The sequence below is a fragment of the Palaemon carinicauda genome, chromosome 5 (genome assembly GCF_036898095.1).
Source record: "Palaemon carinicauda isolate YSFRI2023 chromosome 5, ASM3689809v2, whole genome shotgun sequence".
NCBI lineage: Eukaryota > Metazoa > Arthropoda > Malacostraca > Decapoda > Palaemonidae > Palaemon > Palaemon carinicauda.
Window position 1 is genome coordinate 112,046,553 of NC_090729.1, and position 23,977 is coordinate 112,070,529.

The 23,977-nt window shown below is 40.3% G+C and overlaps 1 protein-coding gene across 1 annotated transcript in view; it reads left to right on the forward strand.

The window, feature by feature from the left end:
• Positions 1 to 23,977, forward strand: part of LOC137641404 (G patch domain-containing protein 1-like) — a 91,431-nt gene that overhangs the window by 45,500 nt on the left and 21,954 nt on the right. The window contains exons 8-10 of the mRNA XM_068373926.1: positions 4,240 to 4,370; positions 9,944 to 10,046; positions 20,632 to 20,839. Coding sequence (XP_068230027.1) covers positions 4,240 to 4,370; positions 9,944 to 10,046; positions 20,632 to 20,839 — 442 coding nt within the window. The remainder of the gene's footprint in view (positions 1 to 4,239; positions 4,371 to 9,943; positions 10,047 to 20,631; positions 20,840 to 23,977) is intronic.

Below are 23,977 nucleotides of genomic sequence, written 5' to 3' on the forward strand. Positions count from 1 at the left end.
CTGGTAGACGTTCCAAGGAGTCTTCCTCTAAGGATGGATCTCTTACGGCAGCCCCACGTAAGGGATCTTCATCAAAGCCTCCCCGCGCTTCATCTGACTGCCTTCAGACTATCGAAAGACTCTCAAGAGCTCGAGGCTTTTCGAAGGAGGCAGCCAGAGCGATTGCGAGAGCTAGGAGAGCTTCTACCATCAAAGTATACCAGTCGAAGTGGGAAGTCTTTAGAGACTGGTGCAAGTCAGCATCTATTTCCTCTTCCAGTACCTCTGTAGCCCAAATCGCAGACTTTCTCCTACATCTGAGAAATGTTCGCTCCCTCTCAGCACCCACTATTAAGGGCTACAGGAGCATGTTGGCATCTGTATTCAGACATAGAGGCTTAGATCTTTCCAATAATAAAGATCTCCAAGATCTCCTTAAGTCTTTCAAGACCTCTAAGGAGCGTCGTATGGTAACTCCTGGATGGAACTTAGACGTGGTCCTAAGGTTCCTAATGTCCGACAGGTTTGAGCCATTACATTCAGCCTCCCTGAAGGATCTCACCCTCAAGACAATTTTCTTAGTGTGCTTGGCTTCGGCTAAAAGGGTCAGTGAGATCCATGCCTTCAGTAGGAACATCGGCTTTTCCACAAATAAAGCCACATGTTCACTTCAGCTTGGTTTCTTGGCCAAAAATGAACTGCCTTCTCGTCCTTGGCCTAAGTCATTTGATATACCTTGTCTGTCAGAGATCGTAGGCAACGAGCTTGAAAGAGTACTGTGTCCAGTTAGATCTCTTAAGTTTTATTTAGCTCGTACCAAATCCTTACGAGGTGGATCTGAAGCCCTGTGGTGCTAATTTAAGAAGCCATCATTGCCTATGTCAAAGAATGCTTTGTCGTATTTTATTAGATTTTTAATCCGAGAGGCTCATTCTCACTTGAGTGAAAAAGACCGTTGCTTGCTTAAGGTTAAGACGCACGAAGTAAGAGCCATAGCAACTTCCGTGGCCTTTAAGCAAAACAGATCTCTGCGAAGTATTATGGACACGACCTTTTGGAGAAGCAAGTCGGTATTTGCGTCATTTTACTTAAAAGATGTCCAGACTCTTTATGAGGACTGCTACACACTGGTTCCATTCGTTGCAGCGAGTGCAGTAGTGGGTGAGGGTTCTACCACTACATTCCCTTAATTCCAATATCCTTTTAATCTGTCTCTTGAAATGTTTTTAATCTTGTTTTGGGTTGTACGGAAGGCTAAGAAGCCTTTCGCATCCTGGTTGATTTGGCGGGTGGTCAAATGTCATTTCTTGAGAGCGCCGAGATTAAGGGTTTTGATGAGGTCCTGTTGTATGGGTTGTCACCCTGGATACTTCAGCTCCTGGGAGTCTTTCAGCATCCTGAGAGGATGGCTGGGCTTCGTGAGGAAAGCTGACTAACAAGGCAGAGTAATCGTCAGAGTCAGCTTCCTTACCAGGTACCTATATTTATTTGGGTTTTGTTATGATATAACTGTCAAAAACTCTAAGCATATACGCCGTAAACTGTATTAATACTGGTCTCTACCCACCACCATGGGTGTGAATCAGCTATTATATATTCACCGGCTAAGTTTAATATTTAAAAATGATATTTTGATTATAAAATAAATTTTTGAATATACTTACCCGGTGAATATATAAATTAAAGGCCCTCCCTTCCTCCCCGATAGAGACCCAGCGGAATGAGAAGAACTGGAGCTGTTTACATGTATATGCGGTATCTGGCCGATAGTCGGCGCTGGTGGGCACACCCGCAACCTTCATGGCGATCGCTCGCGAGTTTTTGTGTTTCTGTCGAGCCGTCCGAGACGTCAGCTATTATATATTCACCGGGTAAGTATATTCAAAAATTTATTTTATAATCAAAATATCATATTATCCAAATTGATTCCTCTAGCCCTCTCAAAACACTGCAAACTTTGTCACAAAAGAAGCTCATCCCAACCTGTTGCTTCTTGATCTGGACGTGGCTACCTTCACCCTGGGTGTGTTCAATGAGAAGTTGGCTCAGCAGTCAATCATATTCTCTGCAGCTGAGACTTTAAACTTTGAAACTGCGGTTATGTCTGCATTGCAAGCTTGTTCATGGTTTGACCACTGGTTGGGCATAGCATGCTTCTTTGCTGTTTTGTAGAACCCCTCAGATTCCAAGAAATAGAAATAGTATGAAGAACTTGTATCTTCAGGGGCTAAGGTGCTTGAAATTTTTTTTTCACCAGTGTTCCTTCCTGTGGAGTAATTGCATCCTCAAGTGTCGGGATGCAGTAATAAACAAGTCGTTTGTGAGATGCTATCTCGGGATGCATTGGCTTTATGCAACACCCCGTTGATGCAATGCCCAACCTAGTTCCCTCCTGAAGAAGTCACAGCAATAGTAGAATAGTGGGAGAAGGCGAGCAAAGCCACCTTTTTCTGACGGGCTGCTTCCTCTAAACTAGCTCCTCCAGCATACACCAAATCCAAGTTCTCCCCTCCTAAACAGTCTCAGCAACATAGCAGGCTTCTTCTGGAGGTCGACCATCTTTATTATAAGAGATAAGGCAACTTGTCCCATTTGTTTCATTGCTGTGGACAACCCAAGGTCAGTGAGGTCCATGTTAGAGGAGGCAATCTCCTCATGAAACTACGTGTGGAGGGGTGCCTGGCAAGTCGTTGGCTAAGGGGACAGTGTTATGGGGTAGATCCTTGGATGGTAGAGATCCTTACCTCCAGGTATAATGTTCCATTCACGAACTGCCACCCTCCTCTCACTCGTTCTTCGACGAACAGATCATTGTGCTCAATAGGGTCTGGCAAAGACCTTTTACAAGATGAGGATCAAACTATGCTGGGAAAGAACGCCACAGTTTTTTTTACTGAACTTAGAAGTGTAATCCTCACATTTCTTTCAAGGGGGACATGTATTTTGATGCAAATCCTAAAATCATACACTAGCCTTTGCATGGTCTTTCATAGACTCTGATATCATGATAGTGACATTTAACATGTAGGCCTTGACCCATTATACCTTATCAATTTGGGTCACGGGATGCTAGGACTAGATGCACTGTTCCTCCTCTTAACGGACTATGCATCTTTGTCGTGTGTTGTTGCCAGCTAGATGGCCAATGCGACTCTCTCCCACCTAAGGAAGACTCCCCTTTTAAATGATAAAGGTTTTTTCGTGTAGAAACAAATCACAAGTGTTAGGAATAATTTGTATTTTTCCTAGCTATACAAATCTGAGTCATGTAAATTCTACTTCTTGCTGCATCCACCCCACAAGTCCCAGCTGGAGATAGAATGGCTTGCCCAGTGTGAGTCAGATCTGTCCACCCAATGCAATGGTGGAAATAGGTTGCCATATTGGCTGCCAGATCCTTGATAGTTCTTCATTGGCGGTCTGTAGTAGCTTGCACCAGAATATACCCCCTTTTAAATTATTCAGTTTTGTAAAGCTAGGAAAAATACAAATTATTTTTAAAAAATTTAATTTTTCCACTTTTCCTATGTAAATTTTATAGTTTTCATTGGTCTTTTATGCCAGATATATATTTTAGATTTAAAAGGCATGATTAAATCACATTTTATTTCCTATGTAAAGCAAATTTTTGAATTGAGGTTAGTCTATTGAGGTAATTTATTTAGTTGCATTTGTTAGTTAAGGATATGAGATGAAATTAGGACAAAAAAAATAGAAGAAATTGCATAGTCAGATGGGTGAAAAGGAAAGATTGGATGAAAAATAAAATGTAATGCAATGCATCTTTGGGCCAAGAGGGCTCTGCTAAATACAGTAGTATGAACTGTGCATGACCTAAGGCACCCTGCAAGGGGTTGCCTTGGTTACCATCTATAATATGATTGGTGCAGCACACACTAGATGGTTCTCAAGGTTCTTGGGAGTGCCTTCCCATGAACATCATTTCCTTTAGTGAGCTCATTGAGAATCTAAAAGTGTGACTTGGGTGTCTCATTGAATATTATTATTATTATTGTTATTATTATTATTATTATTATTATTATTATTATTATTATTATTATTATTATTGTTGTTGTTGTTGTTTTGTTGTTATTATTATGATGATGGTGATGATTAGGCAAAACTAAAATCAAGGCACATAGTGTAAAATTGGTATTGAAGAACTAAAATTAAGACAGGGTAAAATTGTTATTGGAAGCTGTTAATCTTTGAAAGTCATATTTTGTATTGCATTCTTTCTTTTTTCTTTTATATCATAAGAGTCTGATGGGACTGGAGGATATGCTTGATGGGTTTTCTCTGTGTAGCAGTCGTCAACACAATCCAAAGATTTATCCGAAACCCACTTTACCCAAGGATTTTGTACCACAACATAAATCCAGGAGACGAAGGTAAGGATTTAAAGAAGTTCAAACAGTTAACATAAAAATTTATTCTTTTTATTACTGTTAAGTGAAATCCTGTAAGCAATTGAAAGAAAAATTTTAATGTAACTTTTGATTGTGTTAGATTTATGCTTCTAATAATTTTTCGTAGTACTAGACTACTACAGTATCATATGATACTGCAGTTGATGTATATAATAATATCTACTTAGGTCAGTAGAAAACTAAGAAGAAAAAAGTTATCCGGGATAGTCACTTTACCTCTAAAGATTCCTTTTGAGGCTCTTCTGGTTTCCTTTATCTTCCCCTTGTCTCCTTTGTCTCTCTTACTCTTGTTTGATGGATTTTAGGCTTTGTTGACTTTTTGTATTTGCGATTATCTTACTGATGAAATATTTGTCAAGGGGTTGTATGAATCAGATTTTTACAGTTAGGCAGATATGCGAGAAATATTTAGCAAAAGGTAAGGAGGTGTATGTTGCGTTTATGGATCTGGAGAAAGCATATGATAGAGTTGATAGGGAAGCAATGTGGAATGTGATGAGGTTATATGGAGTTGGTGGAAGGTTGTTGCAAGCAGTGAAAAGTTTCTACAAAGGTAGTAAAGCATGTGTTAGAATAGGAAATGAAGTGAGCGATTGGTTTCCGGTGAGAGTGGGGCTGAGACAGGGATGTGTGATGTTGCCGTGGTTGTTTAACTTGTATGTTGATAGAGTGGTGAGAAAGGTGAATGCTCGAGTGCTTGGACGAGGATTAAAACTGGTAGGCGAGAATGATCATGAATGGGAGGTGAATCAGTTGTTGTTTGCGGATGATACTGTACTGGTAGCAGACACAGAAGAGAAGCTTGACCAACTAGTGACAGAATTTGGAAGGGTGTGTGAGAGAAGGAAGTTGAGAGTTAATGTGGGTAAGAGTAAGGTTATGAGATGTACGAGAAGGGAAGGTGGTGCAAGGTTGAATGTCATGTTGAATGGAGAGTTACTTGAGAAGGTGGATCAGTTTAAGTACTTGGGGTCTGTTGTTGCAGCAAATGGTGGAGTGGAAGCAGATGTACGTCAGAGAGTGAATGAAGGTTGCAAAGTGTTGGGGGCAGTTAATGGAGTAGTAAAAAATAGAGGGTTGGGCATGAATGTAAAGAGAGTTCTGTATGAGAAAGTGATTGTACCAACTGTGATGTATGGATCGGAGTTGTGGGGAATGAAAGTGATGGAGAGACAGAAATTGAATGTGTTTGAGATGAAGTGTCTGAGGAGTATGGCTGGTGTATCTCGAGTAGATAGGGTTAGGAACGAAGTGGTGAGGGTGAGAACGGGTGTAAGAAATGAGTTAGCGGCTAGAGTGGATATGAATGTGTTGAGGTGGTTTGGCCATGTTGAGAGAATGGAAAATGGCTGTCTGCTAAAGAAGGTGATGAATGCAAGAGTTGATGGGAGAAGTACAAGAGGAAGGCCAAGGTTTGGGTGGATGGATGGTGTGAAGAAAGCTCTGGGTGATAGGAGGATAGATGTGAGAGAGGCAAGAGAGCGTGCTAGAAATAGGAATGAATGGCGAGCAATTGTGACGCAGTTCCGGTAGGCCCTGCTGCTTCCTCCCGTGCCTTAGATGACCGCGGAGGTAGCAGCAGTAGGGGACTCAGCAGTATGAAGCTTCATCTGTGGTGGAAATGTGGGAGGTTGGGCTGTGGCACCTTAGCAGTACCAGCTGAACTCGGCTGGGTCCCTGGTTAGGCTGGAGGAATGTAGAGAGTAGAGGTCCCCTTTTTTGTTTTGTTTCTTGTTGATGTCGGCTACCCCCCAAAATTGGGGGAAGTGCCTTTGGTATATGGATGGGTATTTCTTTATATTGATATTTTCTTGTGCTTTACTTTTCATTTTGATACAGCTCATTGCTCTCAAGTTTTCAGCAGCTTATTTTTTCTTATACAATTTTATTGTTATCGTAATGATGCAGTGGCTTTGTCAAGAATTATAATGCTCACATTATCCTCTAGTGCACATAATTTAATGAATTTCTAATAAAATTAGAATGTTCTAATCTTTCTTTTTCCTCACAATTACGGTTTCATACTTTTTACATACATACATATACCAAGGCACTTCCCCCAATTTTGGTGGGTATCCGACATCAAAACAAATGAAAAAATGGGACCTTTCCTCCCTACGTTCCTCCCAGCCTGACAAGGGACTCAACCAAGTTCGGCTGGTATTGCTTGGGTGTCACAGCCCACCCTCCCCCGTTATACTTTTTAGTTATGGAAAATACATTAGGCAGCAGAGTTTGAATAAAGAAAACATACTCTTCAATTGAGATATTGAGAAATTATAATTCAAATGATGGAACTAGGTTTTATCTTTACCTAACTTAATGTTTCTTTTTGCAAAGCTTGACAGTATCTTTCAGTACTTTTGTGATCTGTTGTTTTCAATGACACTAAGAAGGTTCCTTAAGCATTTTTTTCCCCCTCGGCAAGCTCATTGTCTTTAAAGGTTGTCTGTAAAATACAATGTTATCTGTACCTCTTCATTCTTTTATCATACTGTCCAAACCTCTAACCTTTTCTTCATTCTGAGACTGCTAGGTTTTCCTCCAGTGTTGGGTCAGGAAGCCCAAGTTCATAATACCAAATGTATTACCTTATATGGGTGATGATCAAGTCATATTGTGGTTTAAAATTTCCATTTTTTTCTAGTTACATAATTAGCAGTTACATAATTAGCAAGATGTATTGATCCCTTAGTATTATTTGTGCATCATTAAATGGGACTCATTTATTTAATAAATTGAATATTCTACTGATTATCATCTGAAGTGTGCTTTATGTTTTACACTGTAAAAAATACTGTACTGAAAGTTTTCTGTGATCTGTCATTGGCCTCCAGTTGTAATACTTTCTGTTGTTCACTTGTCATTTGTTCTTATAATTAACTATTTAGTCTATATTACTATACCTTGCTTTAATCTGCACCTCTCCTTCAAGATTTAAAAAGTTTAGGCTGTGGTGGATAATGTGGGAGGGTGGGCTGTGGCACCCTAGCAGTACCAGCCGAACTCGGTTGAGTCCCTTATCAGGCTGGGAGGAACATAAAGAGGAGACTTCCCCTTTTTTGTTTCATTTGTTTGATGTTGGCTACCCCCAAAATTGGGGGAAGTGCCTTGGTATATGTATGTATGTATGTATTAAAGTAATTTATAGTAATAATAAAAGTGATTAATTGTTGTTATGGTTATGCAATTACAAGCTTTTAAATCCTATAAATAGGAATACAACTTCAGAGCAAGCTTTGAACGGCGATTGAATCATTATTATTATTATTATTATTATTATTTGCTAAGCTACAACCCTAGCTGGAAAAGCAAAATGCTATAAGCCCAGGGGCCCCAACAGGGAAAATAGCCCAGTAAGGAAAGGAAAGAAGGAAAAATAAAATATTTTAAGAAGAGTAACATTAAAATAAATATTTCCTATATAAACTATGAAAACTTTAACAAAACAAGAGGAAGAGAAATTAAATAGAATAGTGTGCCTGATTGTACCCTCAAGCAAGAGAACTCTAACCCAAGACAGTGGAAGACCATGGTACAGAGGCTATGGCACTACCCAAGACTAGAGAACAATGGTTTGATTTTGGAGTGTCCTTCTCCTAGAAGAGCTGCTTACCATAGCTAAAGAGTCTCTTCTACCCTTACTAAGAGGAAAGTAGCCACAGAACAAATACAGTGCAGTAGTTAACCCCTTGAGCAAAGAAGAATTGTTTAGTAACCTCAGTGTTGTCAGGTGTGTGAGGACAGAGGAGAATCTGTTAAGAATAGGCCAGACTATTCGGCGTATGTGTAGGCAAAGAGAAAGAACCGTAACCAAAGAGAAGGATCCAACGTAGTACTGTCTGGCCAGTCAAAGGACCCCATAACTCTCTGGCGGTAGTATTTCAACGGGCGGCTGGTGAAGGTAGTTATAACCACTGACAGGTGGTGTGTGAAAGTTCCGCACACCTGTTAGTCAGCTAGACATGTCACTTTTGACTACGTTCACAAGCAGTACGCATGCACCCTAGCTGCCTCTCAAATTCGGGCTTTATTAATGTTTTTCATTTTTCAACGTGTGTACGTGTCATCAATGGAAACTTGCAACAGGAGATTGTGCCATGACAAGGGAGAGATGTGATATGGAAAGTTTATGTCAAAGCAAGCCATTGATCCTCATCATTTGTGCTCGTTTTGCAGTGGTTGTCTCCCTACAGCGAGTGCTATTTATTACCTCTTCTTGGTTGGGAAACGCTTAATAAGAAGAAAAGGGTTAATAGTGAATAATGATTCTTAGCAGTCAGCTTTCAAAACTCCAAAGTTGATGCCAGAAAAAGCTCTATAGCTCTTTATATTTCCTGGAAGAACCTAGCTCTTTGTCTGGTGCGGATTCTTCCTTGGCCTGGTCATTGGGAAATACTCATGTTGGAGAAGAGACATCGGCTCTCACTCGCAGTGTTCATTGGGAGGAGTGGCAGTGTCACTTTTTCCTCTTGTTGAAAGATTGCCTGTAGCAATGCAGATTGATGACGGCAGTGACTATACTACCTGAGGAGATTGCGGCTTGCAATTGTTAACTTACAACTGGTCTCAATAAATTCATGCCATATGTCTCTTTCCTGTGCCATCTGTGTGAGCTGAACCCAATTCTCAGATCCTAACTTCCTTTGTATTGTCATCAGCCACGTTTCCCTTGATATACCGCGTCCTCTCCTGCCCAGCAGCTTTCATTCAGGTACATCCTGGACTGACTCATTTTCCCTTCTTGAAATATGCATCATCCATCTCCATTTTAATAATCTATATTGTTCACATTGGGCACGCTGTGAATTGCCGCACTTGTTATACTGTATGTTGCTGTCAGTTGACTCCTAAAATCCTTCTCAATGTTTTATTCTCAAAGGCAAGAAATTTTGCATCAGTTATTACAGTGCTACACCAGGACTGGTGCCCGTAAATTTTCGATCTTACTAGTAAAATGCATACAGTACAGTATTTTGATTTTTCTGTGAACTAATATTTGATTTAACCCTCAAATTGTTTTTAGCATGCCCATTGCTTGTTCTGCCCTCCCTATTCTCTGCTTGAATTCTTCAACTAGTGATCCATTGCTGATAATGATGGTTCCTAAATATTTGAAAGAGTTTGAGTTGGGTAATATTACTTCTCTGATAAAGCAGTTCATTTGATCACCACTCTGAATCTGCATAACCTTAGTCTTTTTCTGGTTGATCACCAATCCAGCCTTTCTTCACTCCAGCAATAGCTTACTAAGCATTTCCTGCATTTCAGCCATTGTAGAGGCAATTAGAATTATACCTCTGCATTACCCATTAGTAATTATAACTACCTTGTTAACCATTCAATGACAATTTCAACTTGCTCTAAAATCTTATTCCTATTTCAAAGACTCAGGTTTGTTTGCTAAGAGCAATAAAAATTTCTTTGTAAATATGTGATATTTACCTACCTGTAACCTATTTATAGTACTTGGCACTTACAGCCTATGTGCATTATATTTTCTATTTGTTCTTACTATATTTTTCTTGCAACAGATTTGAGCTTAAAGACAGTGAAAAACAAGGACTTGGAAGGCACGAATTGTCTGCAGAGCAGCGAGGTAGAATTATTGGTGAAACATCTCAAACTACTGTTGAGGTATTCTAAAATGTGTCCGTATTTTTTTTTTTAAATTGATAAAAACTATTACTTTGTCTTTTTAGAACATATAAGCAGTTACAGTACTTTTGAAAGTAATAACGGTAACTTGAAATTTTTTTAGAAAGATATAAGCAGTTAAAGTACTTTTGAAAGTAGCTGTGATGACTTGAAACAGCTACTGTATCTAAATAAGTAGCATTGTGAATTTTTTTATGAACAATATATGGCAGAAAAAAAAGATAAAGAATGCTGTATTATCTTGAAAACTATATTTGCTCTTTTTTTATATACTGTTTTTACTGAATAATTATGTGTAATATTATGTTGCATGTGTGAATGTGGTTGCAGAATTGGTAAACTTTTAAAACTGCTTGTTTTTCTCAAGAACACTTTCCTGTTTCCACAAAATTATGCTTTGAATAGGCAGATTTTTAAATATTTAACTTAGCCGGTGAATATATAATAGCTGCAACTCTGCGGCTCGACAGAAAACACACTCAAAAACTCGCGAGCGATCGCTATGAAGGTTGCGGGTGTGCCCACCAGCGCCACTATCGGCCAGATACCACTCTTGCATGTAAACAAACCCTTCAATTCTTCTCTGTCGACGTTGACGACAAGACGTATCAATACTCGCTGTAGAACCTGGAGTTTTCTCAACATATTTGGTGAAGTACAGTACTGTACTTCATTTTGGTTTGAGCTTTCGCAGTGCAGGTGTTTTATCTTCATCTTAAATCTTGAACTCGTTTTTGGATAGATTTAATTTTTGATGACAAGAGAGAGAGTATGGACTTTCTTTGACTTTTAAATGGCCGACCCTTCCCTTAGACGGAAGTGTGTTTTAGGCTTTTAGCAATTATCTTATCACGTTATAAATTAATTATAGATTTTCCTCTATATATTTTATATCTCAACCGCCTTTATTAGGCCTCTTCGATTAGCTTTCCATTTATAATAAACATCAAAATAAATTTTAATGATTTGTTTATATGCGACCTTTCCTGAGAGTTGGCGGTCCTAACTTGGAAACCGAAGTTAAACAACGTTGAGCCCTTTTCAATCGTAAATAACTTTTACAGAGCTAATGATTTAAAACTTATTAAATGAAATATTTTTAGTAAATATTTTATGATAGTTTTTTTCTTTGAATAGTCTTCGTACTGTTTCAAAGATGAACCAACGTTTAGTTTATTTATTCTACGCAGTTTGCGCTCTATCGTTACGATAGAGAGAGAGAGTATCACGGTTTCACTTTGCAGAAAGAGTAAATCGATTCTGACGTTTTGTTCTTTTTTTTTTTCTTTCAAAGCTTAAATGTTTTAAAGAGTATTTTAAAGGAACTTTTAATTGAAAAACCTTTCAGTTTTTTTCCTTTGGTCAAATAATATGTTTATTGACGAAAGGTAAGTGGGCTCTTCTCTTCGGTGCGAAATCAAGAGAGAGAGAGAGAGAGAGAGAGAGAGAGAGAGAGAGAGAGAGAGAGAGAGAGATAGAGACGGAGAGAGAGAGAGGAGAGAGAACGTTCCGATCTTTATCTCGTCCAAAGCGAGTAACGTTCTCGAGTTACTCTCGTCCCTAGTCTCTGTACGGGGAGAAAGGATAAAACGTTTTTAGTTTTTATTCTCGTCCCAAGGCACTGTACGGTGAGAGATTGAAAACGTAGTTTTGAATGAACTAGTGTTTAGTCTCTTCCCCAGCCACTGATTTTTTTATCTTAAAATATGTTTACTGTTTTTTGCTGGTATTAATGTGCTTACATTATACGACTGATTTCGCAATTACAACCTTTTGATGAGGGTAGAATTACGTGCTTCAGGTAGAAATCAGTTTTATTCATACCTAATGTGAATTATTAAAAAATTCGATTTCAGTGAAATAAGTGCAAAACAGAAAATCGTAGTGATAAAGTGATATTGAGCAAAGTGTTATCAGTGTTGCGACCGAGGGTTCGTCTGTTCGTGCCTGTCGTTTGCCTAGTCCGGGACCTCTTGCAAGCTCCCAAGCCCAGGGGAGAAGTAATGTCGTACGACTTATGGGTTCGAGAGGCCTTGATCAGCGAACAGACGTTCCCTCTATGGTATCAGGTGTATCTTACCAAGATCACCCCTACCATAAGGCGAGAGAGACGATTTTCTCCTCGTCATCCGAAGGCTTTTCGCATATGAAACCGTGGAACAAGGTTTCGAGGCCCTTTGAGCGAAAGTCAGTCCTTTCAGGACAGGTCCAGCGTCCTGGTTTTAACTATTAGGACAGCTCTGACCCTATGCAGTCATCGGAAGACTGCTCGCCGCCTAAACAAAAGCGTAACACAGACTCCGAAAGTCTTTTTGTAGGCAAGGTTTTGCAGTCACAGACGTTACCCTCGTCTCTTACCGCAACCATTCCCGTTGATCCTAAATGGGTTGTTCGGCAAGACATGCAGAATAAGCTTGCCTCCCTTATGGAAGACTATTCTGCCGATAAGTCCGTTGAGTCTAGCCGTTTATCTCATCGAGATCCTGGCCTTCAGCCACCCTAACGTTCCTTTGTGCGTCCTGTTGACGTTGGCGTAGCCAAGTCACGTCAGTCAGGTTGTTTAGAACCACACTCGATGCGGTCTCGTGTGGATTTTCAGCCACATTTGGACGTTAGGCCACTTGCTGATGCTCCTGTTGACGTTCAGGACGTTCGCCAACAATCGGAGTTGACTTGTTTTGACGCTGAGCGTCAACCTCCGCATTCTAGAGTTGTTTTGACTGCTCAGTCTAGGCAGTCAAAGCAGTCTCGAATGGACGCTGTGCGTCCTCACGCACCTGTTGTTGTTGACAGTTCACAGACTGTCAAGCAGTTACATGACGTTGCGTCCTGGTCCGCTACTAATGCACCAGTGCATGTGGACTCTGCTTGTAAAGCATTGCCACCACGGTAGGTCTCTCCCTTGCTTGAGACTCGGCTATTGTCGGACAAGGTTCCTTCAGATGAGGAAGTTGCTGTTCCCCCTCCTACTGATATTCCCTTGAGGACTCTGTCAGACGGAGAGGAGCCTAAAGCTGCTTAGCCCTCTATGGACTTTAAATAAATCATGCTGATTTTTAAGGATCTTTGTCCGGATCTTTTTGTAACTGCTGCTCCTCGTTCGCCTAAACGTCAGAGCTTACACTAGGCCTAGCTACTTCGAAGCCGTTGTTTTATAAGCTAGTGCTCTGTCGCTCTTCTAAGAAAGCTTTACGTTTGCTAGGCGACTGGTTTATCACCAGGAGGAGTTTGGGGGAGACAGCCTTTGCTTTCCCTTCTTTTAAGCTGGCTTATAGAGCGAGAGTCTGATATGACACGAGAGAAGTTCTCGGCTTGGGAGTTCCTGCCTCTGCCCAGATAGACATCTCAAACCTCATAGACTCTCCCTGGCGCCTGGCCATGAGACGCTCCAAGATTTTACAGGTCGACTTCAGAGCTATTGTCGAGCCTTTGAAGTTTTGCTGTACAATTATGTCATGCATAAACAAGGCTTTCAGGGATGGCTCCAATGATCTGACAGCCACGTTCTCTGCAGGAACAAGTCCCTCAGGGATGGCTCCAATGATTTGGCAGCCATGTTCACTGCAGGAGTACGTAAGAGGCAAGTGCGCTCAATGTGTTCATTATCAAGACAAACTTCACGATGAAGTCTACCAGGCTGTCTTGATAGCATTTATGGAAGGCGACTGGATGGTCTCTCACGACCTTCAGGAGGCATACTTCCACATTCCTATACACCCGGATTCCCAACCGTTTCTGAGGTTTGTTTACAGGAATGTGGGGTACCAGTTTCGAGCCCTGTGCTTTGGCCTCAGTCCTGCGCCTCTCGTGTTTACGAGACTCATGAGGAATGTGGCAAAATCCCTCCATCTATCGGGGATCCGAGCCTCCCTGTACTTGGACGACTGGCTTCTCAGAGCATCGTCCAGTCTACGCTGTCTGCAGGATCTACATTGGACGTTGAGTCTGGCCAGGGAGTTGGGACTTTTGGTCAACCTAAAAGTCCCAACTGATCCCATCCCAGATTATTCTATATTTGGGGATGGAGATTCGCAGTCAAGCCCTGCTCGAAGTCCAACTAATGCTGAAACGAAACGTTTATTCAGTCAGGAGTTGGAACAGTCTCGTAGGGACTCTCTCATCCCTGGAGCAGTTTGTCTCACTAGGGAGACTACACCTTCTGCCTCTCCGGTTCCATCTAGCCTCTCACTGGAACTAGGACAAGACATTAGAGACGGTATCATTCCCAGTCTCCGAACCAGTAAAGGCATGCCTGAAATGGTGGGACAGCAATATCAGTCTGAGAGAGGGACTATCCCTAGCAGTCAAGAACCCAAACCACGTGTTGTCCTCAGACGCGTCGGATTTGGGTTGGGGTGCGACCCTGGACGGTCGGGAATGCTCGGGTCTGTGGACCTCAAGTCAGAAGAGCATGCACATCAACGGCAAGGAGCTATTAGCAGTCCACTTGGCCTTGATGATATTAGAAAGCTTCTTCGAAACAAAGTGGTAGAGGTCAACTCAGACAACACCACAACTTTGGCGTACATCTCCAAGCAAGGAGGCACACACTCCTTCACGCTGCTCGAGATCGCAAGGGACCTTCTCTTATGGTCAAGAATTCGAGGCATCTCCCTGTTGACGAGATTCATCCAGGGGGACTTGAACGTCTTGGCAGACTGTCTCAGTCGGAGGGGTCAGGTGATACCCACGGAATGGACCCTCCACAAGGACGTGGGCAAGAGTCTTTGGGCTACTTGGGGTCAACCCACCATAGACCTCTTTGCCTCCTCGTTGACCAAAAGGTTACCAATCTATTGCTCTCCAGTCCTAGATACAGAAGCAATCTACATAGACGCGTTTCTACTGGATTGGTCTTTTCTGGACTTATATGCATTCCCACCATTCAAGATAGTCAACAAGGTACTGCAGAAGTTTGCCTCTCACGAAGGGACAAGGTTGACGTTGGTTGCTACCCTCTGGCCAGCGAGAGAGTGGTGCACCGAGGTACTTCAATGGCTGGTAGACTTTCCAAGAAGTCTTCCTCTAACGGTAGATCTGTTACGTCAGCCCCACGTAAAGAATGTCCATCAAAGCCTCCCCGCTCTTCGTCTGACTTCCTTCAGACTATCGAAAGACTCTCAAGAGCTAGAGGCTTTTCGAAGGAGGCAGCCAGTGCGATTGCAAGAGCTAGGAGAGCTTCTACCATTAGAATATACCAGTCGAAGTGGGAAGTCTTTTGAGACTGGTGCAAGTCAGCATCTGTGTCCTCGTCCAGTACCTCTGTAGCCCAAATCGCAGATTTTCTTTTACATCTGAGAAAGGTTCACTCCCTTTCAGCTCCCACGATTAAGGGCTACAGGAGCATGTTGGCTTCGGTCTTTCGACATAGAGGCTTAGATCTTTCCAACAATAAAGATCTCCAAGATCTCCTCAAGTCTTTCGAGACCTCTAAGGAACGTCGTTTGGCAACTCCTGGATGGAACTTAGACGTGGTCTTAAGGTTCCTCATGTCAGACAGGTTTGAGCCATTACATTCAGCCTCCCTGAAGGATCTCACCCTCAAGACACTTTTCCTAGTGTGCTTGGCTTTGGCTAAAAGGGTCAGTGAACTTCATGCCTTCAGTAAGAACATTGGCTTTTCTACAGAAAAAAGCCACTTGTTCACTTCAACTTGGTTTCCTGGCCAAAAATGAACTGCCTTCTCGTCCTTGGCCTAAATCTTTTGATATTCCTTGCTTATCAGAGATCGTAGGCAACGAACTGGAAAGAGTATTATGTCCTGTTAGAGCTCTTAAGTTCGATTTAGCTCGTACTAAGTCATTACGAGGTAAATCTGAGGCATTATGGTGCTCAGTTAAGAAACCTTCATTGCCTATGTCAAAGAATGCTTTGTCATATTTTATCAGATTTTTTTAATACGAGAAGCTCATTCTCACTTGAATGAGAAAGACCGATGTTTGCTTAAGGTTAAGACGCACGAAGTTAGAGATATAGCAACCTCCGTGGCCTTCAAGCAAAATAAATCTCTGCAAAGTATTATGGACGCGACTTTTTGGAGAAGCAAGTCAGTGTTCGCGTCATTTTATTTAAAAGATGTCCAGACTCTTTACGAGGACTGCTACACACTGGGTCCATTCGTTGCAGCGAGTGCAGTAGTGGGTGAGGGTTCTACCACTACATTACCCTAATTCCAATATCCTTTTTAATCTGTCTCTTGAAATGTTTTTAATATTGTTTTTTTGGGTTGTACGGAAGGCTAAAAAGCCTTTCGCATCCTGATTGATTTGGCGGGTGGTTAAAGTCATTTCTTGAGAGCGCCCAGATTAAGGGTTTGATGAGGTCCTGTTGTATGGGTTGCAGCCCTTAATACTTCAGCTCCTGGGAGTCTTTCAGCATCCTAAGAGGATCGCTGGGCTTCGTGAGGAAGACAGACTTATAAGGCAGAGTAATCGTCTAAGTCAACTTCCTTACCAGGTACCTATATATTTTGGTTTTGTTATATTGATAACTGTCAAAAACTCTTAGCTTATACGCTGTAAACTTAATTAACTCTGGTCTCTACCCACCTCCTTGGGTGTGAATCAGCTATTATATATTCACCGGCTAAGTTAAATATTTAAAAATGATATTTTAATTATAAAATAAATTTTTGAATATACTTACCCGGTGAATATATAAATTAAAGGCCCTCCCTTCCTCTCCAATAGAGACGCAGCGGGACGAGAAGAATTGAAGGGTTTGTTTACATGCAAGAGTGGTATCTGGCCGATAGTGGCGCTGGTGGGCACACCCGCAACCTTCATAGCGATCGCTCGCGAGTTTTTAAGTGTGTTTTCTGTCGAGCCGCAGAGTTGCAGCTATTATATATTCACCGGGTAAGTATATTCAAAAATTTATTTTATAATTAAAATATCATTTTTTTTTAAAGTTGAAAAACTGTTGAGACCGAAATTACACAGGATTTGATAAAATTTTAGGCTTAATTGAAATAATATTAAAGCTTGTTATTATAATGTAGGCAGATGAGTAGGCCACTAGGAATAAAAGTTTATACTGTAACTCAGAAGGACACAAGGAAACCATTCACTAAACAAAATAACTTTTCTGAAAATTACCCTGTTGGAAATAGCTTACAAATTTTCCAAGTGAAATGAAACCAAAATGTAACTAACAATTCGGTCTCATATTTGGTGAATCATACATAAAATTCATCTGGTACAATAGTGGACATAAAATTCATCTAGTACAATAATGAATCATACATAAAATTCATCTGGTACAACTACTGACTCATTGAATGGTCAAGTTCAATACAGTGTTATTAAAGGCAAGTCACACGAGAAAACATAAAGATAAATTTCATTTATCATATTCTTTTTAATATAGTCTCGTGATCATGTTGAAGTAGGAAGTAGAAAACATAAAAATAAAGTATTGCTTTTGGATACAAATATTAAACAAATTGAAATTGTACCCGAGAAGATAATTTTGTTGATGATGATTGATAACATCTTAGCCTAGAAGGTAACCTCACGGTTGATGATGTTGATGATGATAAAAGATATAATTAATCTCTTTGGTGGTATTGAAATTTTAGAATTTTATATGAAATTTCTTTCATTAATTTAAGTTTGCATCAGTATTTTATATAAAGTATCTAAACACTGGAGTTTTTTTTGCTGTTTGTTTTAAGGAGATTACTTTGGTAAAAGCTAGAATTGGCCGTTGCAGTGGATAACGAGCAGTTATCTGGCTGGAAAGGGTGCAGCGAAAAGGCCCGCTTCCCTCTCAGCCAGTTCTCTATTAATTTTACTCAGACTGCTGTGCTTTGCAGACATACTGACAGTGGTCTCCTATCTGTGGATTCTATTTCCTACAGTGGTTGGTTGTGATGGAATGGAATCAGGAAATTTGTGTATTCCGGGGGAAGGGCAGATGCTGCAATTGCTCCATGGCGAAAATGCTTGTAAATCAGCACTTCTGTGCTTCATGTTGGGGGCATGTCTGTTTGCAGGTATTCCCTTGTGCCAAGTGTCGATCCTAGCCTCTGGTGTCGTGGTAGGCTTGTGCCCTGAAGGCGAAGAAGTGCACGAGGGTGTTCGTTGAAGTAGGACTAGGCAACATCCAAGAAGACACTGGCGATGGCTGCTGTCGCAGCTGTCTCCTTGGGAGGTGTGTCTGCAACTGTCGCCCCTATACTTACACCCCAGGATTGGTCCCCAGGGAGTATCTCATAGGGTTCAGGCTTCCTTTACAGGCTTTACTGGTGCACTGGGAACTCCAAGCATTTGCCAGCCTCCTGTGCAAAGGTTGAGGGTTCTTTCGCTTTGTCCGTGCAGGCTATTAACGATGAGTTTGACCTAAGGAAGGCTTGGGTTTCGTTAGATTCTTAGGTCTTTCAGGTAGGCCCTCCATGACTGTGTTGAGGGAGGTGGTAGTCAAGGCTACCTATCTCCCAGTATCCCTGTGCAGGTTTGTGATCCTGTGGCTCTAGTGGCGCCAGGTGTGAGGGGCGTGGTGGTGCACTGGGAACTACGAGTGTTCACTGGCCTCCTGCAGAGGTTGAAGGATCTTCTGCTTTGTCTATACAGACTGTTAACGACGAGTTTGACGAAGGGAAGGCTTGCTCTTCCTCAAGTTTGAGTGGTTCTTACATCCTTGTGTAGCATAGAGGCTTCTTGGCCTATATCTGGGAGCCATCCTGTTTGGTACATGGCTAAGCAAGTTCTCAGTGTTTTTTCTTCCATCCACACCAATGGGCAGTGTTTGAAGTCATCTTCTGACATCCATGGAATCACTTGGATGCCCACATTTCCTCATTTCAGTCTCTTTTGCCAGCTTATCAACTGAGTGTTGATCATGCCATGCCTCAGGATAACCCTGGTTGCTCCCAGATGGCCACATGCTGAATAGTTCCTGATCTGTTAGCACTTCTAGAGAACTACCCTTGAATCACCCTCCCCTGCCATCCATACCTTAAGAGGTACAGTATAGTACCTCTATTCCCTGTCATCCACACTTACAGAGTTATCACCATTCCTTGATGTTTCTTGCAAGTCCCGGTTGGAGATTATGCAGTTTCTCCTCCAAAGAAAAAGCTTTTGCAACATCTGCAAAGGAGATTTCTGGATTACTTTGTTCTTCGGTAGTTGTCTATCGTAGATGTGGCACTTTTCTGGTCAAAGCTTCGGAAGAGGACCTGACATCTCATACTCTAGTGTTAATGTCTTTTCCTTAGCACTGGTACATCCAAGAAAAGGTGTTGCAGAACACGGTTTCTTTCTAACTTTGTGAGACTTTTAAGAGCATATGCTGTGACCTTTTAGGGGGTCGAGGTATCAGCTTGATGTAGAATTCTTCAAGATAGGTATTATTCCCACTTAGATTCCAAAGAATCTGCAGTCAGACAGGTGATGGAGTTTGGATGTGCCAAACAACCTTCAACCTTCCTAAGGGAGTATACTCATATGCCCTTCAACACTTGTTCTTGGTCATGTGGTGGTGGCTCTAGTAGTTATGTAGCCAGCCCCGCTCCCTTATGGGAGAGGAAGCCTCTTGTCTATGGTAATGTATTCTATTTAAGTCTGGAAGTAAAGTAGAATAACTGGTTTTTTGGCATTGTCTTTACTTCTCCTTAATTAGGGATGAAGCTTTTATGCTGTTACATGCTGCAATTTCCTTTTTTTCTTTATCTATAACAAATAATATCGGCATCAATATCCTGAGATGTCAGGATGCCAGAAAAGTCCAAATTAATCAATCAATTACATGCTGTATTTGAAGATGCTGGCAAGCTTCATTTCTGAGTACTACTATTATTAAACTGTATCTGCACGTAGTTCTTTCCCATCCTCTCTTTACGAGGGTGAGAATAGAGGAATGAATACCTACCCCTTGGCCATCCTGCAATAGGCATTTATTTCCAGACTCATTCTCCTCTCTGGGGGAGAAAGAGTCCTTCATCAACCAAGTACTGGCCAGGCCCTATCAGCTTACTCATCCCTATGATGGGCTGATAGGAAGTTAATGGAGTCATCTCTTTTGCTGGTGTATGAGATCAGGGAGAATGGAATTTTTCAGGGAAGAAAAAGAACAATTAATTTTGTGCTATGGGGAATTTCTTCCCAACAATAAGTGTCTCCTTAATTTAAAAGGACAAGGTTTATTTACATGTAGGAACATATAACAAATTTGAGAAGCAATTTGTATTTTTACTAGCTATACAAACCAGAGCCCATCAAAGTTAAACTTTTCACCTTAACCACCTCTCCCAGTCCTGAGCCACAGGTCAAAGTTAAAAATCTTTTGATAGGTAGGTGGGCGTGGCTACTTTTCCTTGCTCACCACTTCTTTTTAACTACCTTCTTAATGATTTTAACGGCTGCTCCAGCTCCGTTGATGACTCCGCCTATTTTAGAGGATGCAGGTTTGTATAGCTTTGAAAAATAAAAATTACTTTCAAAATTTGTTATATTTTCATTACTTAGTTTGCATTATAATCATGAAATGGTTACAGAATTTTCACTTTAATGAATTTTTTCTTGAATGTATATAGTTTTGATTATACTTTGTTTGATTTTAGATCAGATCTGGCGTAAAAGGGCATTCTTGGGACACGCCTAAGAAATCTAAGACGAAGACTGAGGATAATTCAGAAGTTGATCAGTTATTTGAAGAGTTTAAGAATTCTGGTGGAAGCCTCAGATCCGATTTCAAACCTTTTGCCAAGAATGATGAGAAGCAGCGAAGATATGAGCTTTTTCTTAAGATGAAAGACAGAGGGCAGAAAGGTATGGATGTTGAATATTGTAGAAGGATGGAAACATATATCTATAAATAAAGCATGGAGGTCAAATACATTAACTATTATAAGGTATAGATATTCAAGGTACAGTGTACTGTTATACTGTCAGTAACACAGTAGAAGGAAAGGAAATGTGAAACTGTTTATCTTATCAAGTACAGTAGTAACTTAAATTGGCTGGTTATAGGCAGAAAATCAAGAGTTAAGGTGATCCTATAATGAGAAAACTTTTGGGTATAAGTAAATTTCTTGAGATACCTCCTGATAGAACACAGCTGAAGTTTGTACAGAGGTTTTTGTGCCGTGCAGTTTCTGCCCTGGCTGCATTGTTCTCTGTCTTTATTTTACATTTGTTGTTTTATGTCTTCCCACTACATATTCTAGATGTTTTTAACTTGTTACATCCTATAAGAGAATAGAATTGTGACTAGTCTTGTTAAAACACTGTACAGTACTTTAAAGTGTTTTAAATTTTTTATAGACACTAGGTTGAATTATTCAAAATCATGTTAATTTTGCTCATTAGCTGCATACAGTAGGGAGCTGTGTTCCAATTGTAGTTTATTCCTGCGCTGATACAAACTTCCGAGTCATTTATATGGGTTACTCCTAGTCTCGTTTTCTATACGACAAGATGATCAAAGTAAAAAGGTTGATTGCATCATTTTTATAGTTGTTAAGCAACCAATGCGCATGTGGCGTAAGATGCCTGCACATTACGGTATCCGCAACACTCCTGATCGTAAAGTTAAGAGGAAGTACCTCACTCCCTCTTTGTGATCAGACTTCCGCATTCGCTCTCGAATACCCTTATAGTGCTTAGTTCATGCCTCGGCTGTTATGAACGTCCCTGCAGTACCTTTGTGAGTCGGGTTAAAGTTGATCTGCACCCGGTTTGTCCCACTTTCCTTGATAAGAGGTGTTCTGTGGAATCACCATGGGAGTATTGTAGGGAGTGGCTGTCCTCCATATGGGATAGATATTGTTCTCGTCGCAAGAAACGATCTAAGCAAGATCGTTTTCCTTCTTCGTCTTTTGCTAGCAGTGGCAAGAAATGAAAGTTCGTCTCTGCGATGAATGTTATCCCCAACCAGGTCCTTAGTGTCAGGAACCTACTGAGGCTCCAGTCACGAATGACACAGCCATCAATATTTTGTTGATGTTTTATCACCCAGCATTGATAATGAACAGTATGAGGTTGAATCAGTACTTTAGCGGATCCTTTGGCTACGGCTGCTGTGCTCTCAGAGCTAGATCCAATATCACTATTGCACCATCAGTCCCTGATTACCCTGCTATGTTTAGATCTCCCTCACCTCCTACAAGTGTGTTGAGTGGGGAACCTTTCATGTCAGATTATACAGATGAGATCTTTCTGCTCTTGGCAGTATTTCAAATCGGAACCTTGAAAGTATTTCCGTGTTTCTGTTTGTAGAACCTAAGAGTTGAGTCTGCCATTTCCCTTCGTTCTAAAGCAACCTTATTGAAAGACCCTTATTACCAGTTTATCAGTTACGAGAACAACCGGTTAGTTACAGTACAATAACAATTTTAACTTGTGCTTCTTTACAATTTCAGCTATTGAAGTATAAATATATGCTTATTTCTTTTTATAACAAGATTAGATTTATTTGTATAAGGCAAGCTAGTGAATGTTTTCAGATCTTTCAATATGGGAAAAGCCTTCCAGCAGTCATGTATATTTTTTGGACTTTAGACATAATGTTACAGTATTAGAGTTCATGTTTTGATCCTTTGAAAAACTTTTGCTTAAGATTTCTCATTAAAATTGATTTTTGTTGACCCAGGCATCTATATTTACTCTAAAGAATCCAAAATAGTAAACATAGAATCTTCAATAAATATGGAAACCTAAACTTACCCTAATTTGGTTTGCATATTACCAGGTTCTTTAACAGATTTTCAAGGATTCTTTTCTGTTCCTATCATTCAATAAATTGAGACATTGCGTTGTGTTTAAATCATTATTTGACCAGGAATAAAAATATTCACATTTATTACTAACCTTAACTATTCATTGTAACATTTCTTATCCGGCAACCCGAAGTACAGTCCTATTTTACAAATGTCTGTCAGTAACGATATCTAACGTGCATGCATGCCCTTCAATATCACTAACATAACAAAACACTTATAAAACCTTGACTTAGCTTTTAATCCATGATGATAAGAACTCCTCTCGTGGGTGTGTTAATTCCTTCCCTCCCCCGTTGAGATACCGTAAAGTAACTATAACCCTCACTGTCACGTACGTGAGCTGGTACTAACTCCTTCTGAGTTATATTATTCGAAGACGACTGAGCATCTACGCAGGCGCGACCCGTATTCGTCAAAACAAACACTAACAACTCGTTAACGATTGCTTAGAGTCAAGCAACTATTTGATATATTTTGCCTTACAGAACTTTCGACAAAAAGAAATATTATATTACAAAATAATTCAATACTACAATTATAATTTTCTACGCATCTCACATTGCATAATGTTCATAATATTTCCCTTACAAAATAAAAGATAAATGACTGTTTACTGGTCTTTACTATCGTGAATTCATCGTAAGTAACGATAGCATCAGAAAAAGAATCGGAAAGGTGCAAGAAATTTCTTTTAAGGTAGTCTTTGGTAATCATAAGATGATTTTATCTGTTTATATGATTTTGGAGCTAAATTAAATTTGAGGCTAAATATTTATAGAAATAAAAATTTCATAACCTTCTTTATTAAAATTTGTTATTGTCTTTTCAGGCAATAGTTTTTCCTGAACTGGTAAGAGCCGTTCAATTCTATTTGGATGATTCTACAGATATTAGAGGTGGTCGTTTATTCAGGAGATAGTTTTCCTAGATTGACAATACAGTAGCCATTCAGTATTATTTGGACAATTCCATGTACAGAAATAATGTGCCTAAGTTATTTTGTGTTATTAGATTTTGAACACGACCTCTGTCCAACATTGCAATGTCATTAAGTAATATTATATGGTCACAAAACTCAAAAAGAATTGGATCCAGATTTGAAAGATTTGAAAATTAGGGTTCATGATATGAGAATTAGTTATATCCAAAACTTTTACGAAAATCTTTTGTTTAGAAAGAGGTTTGG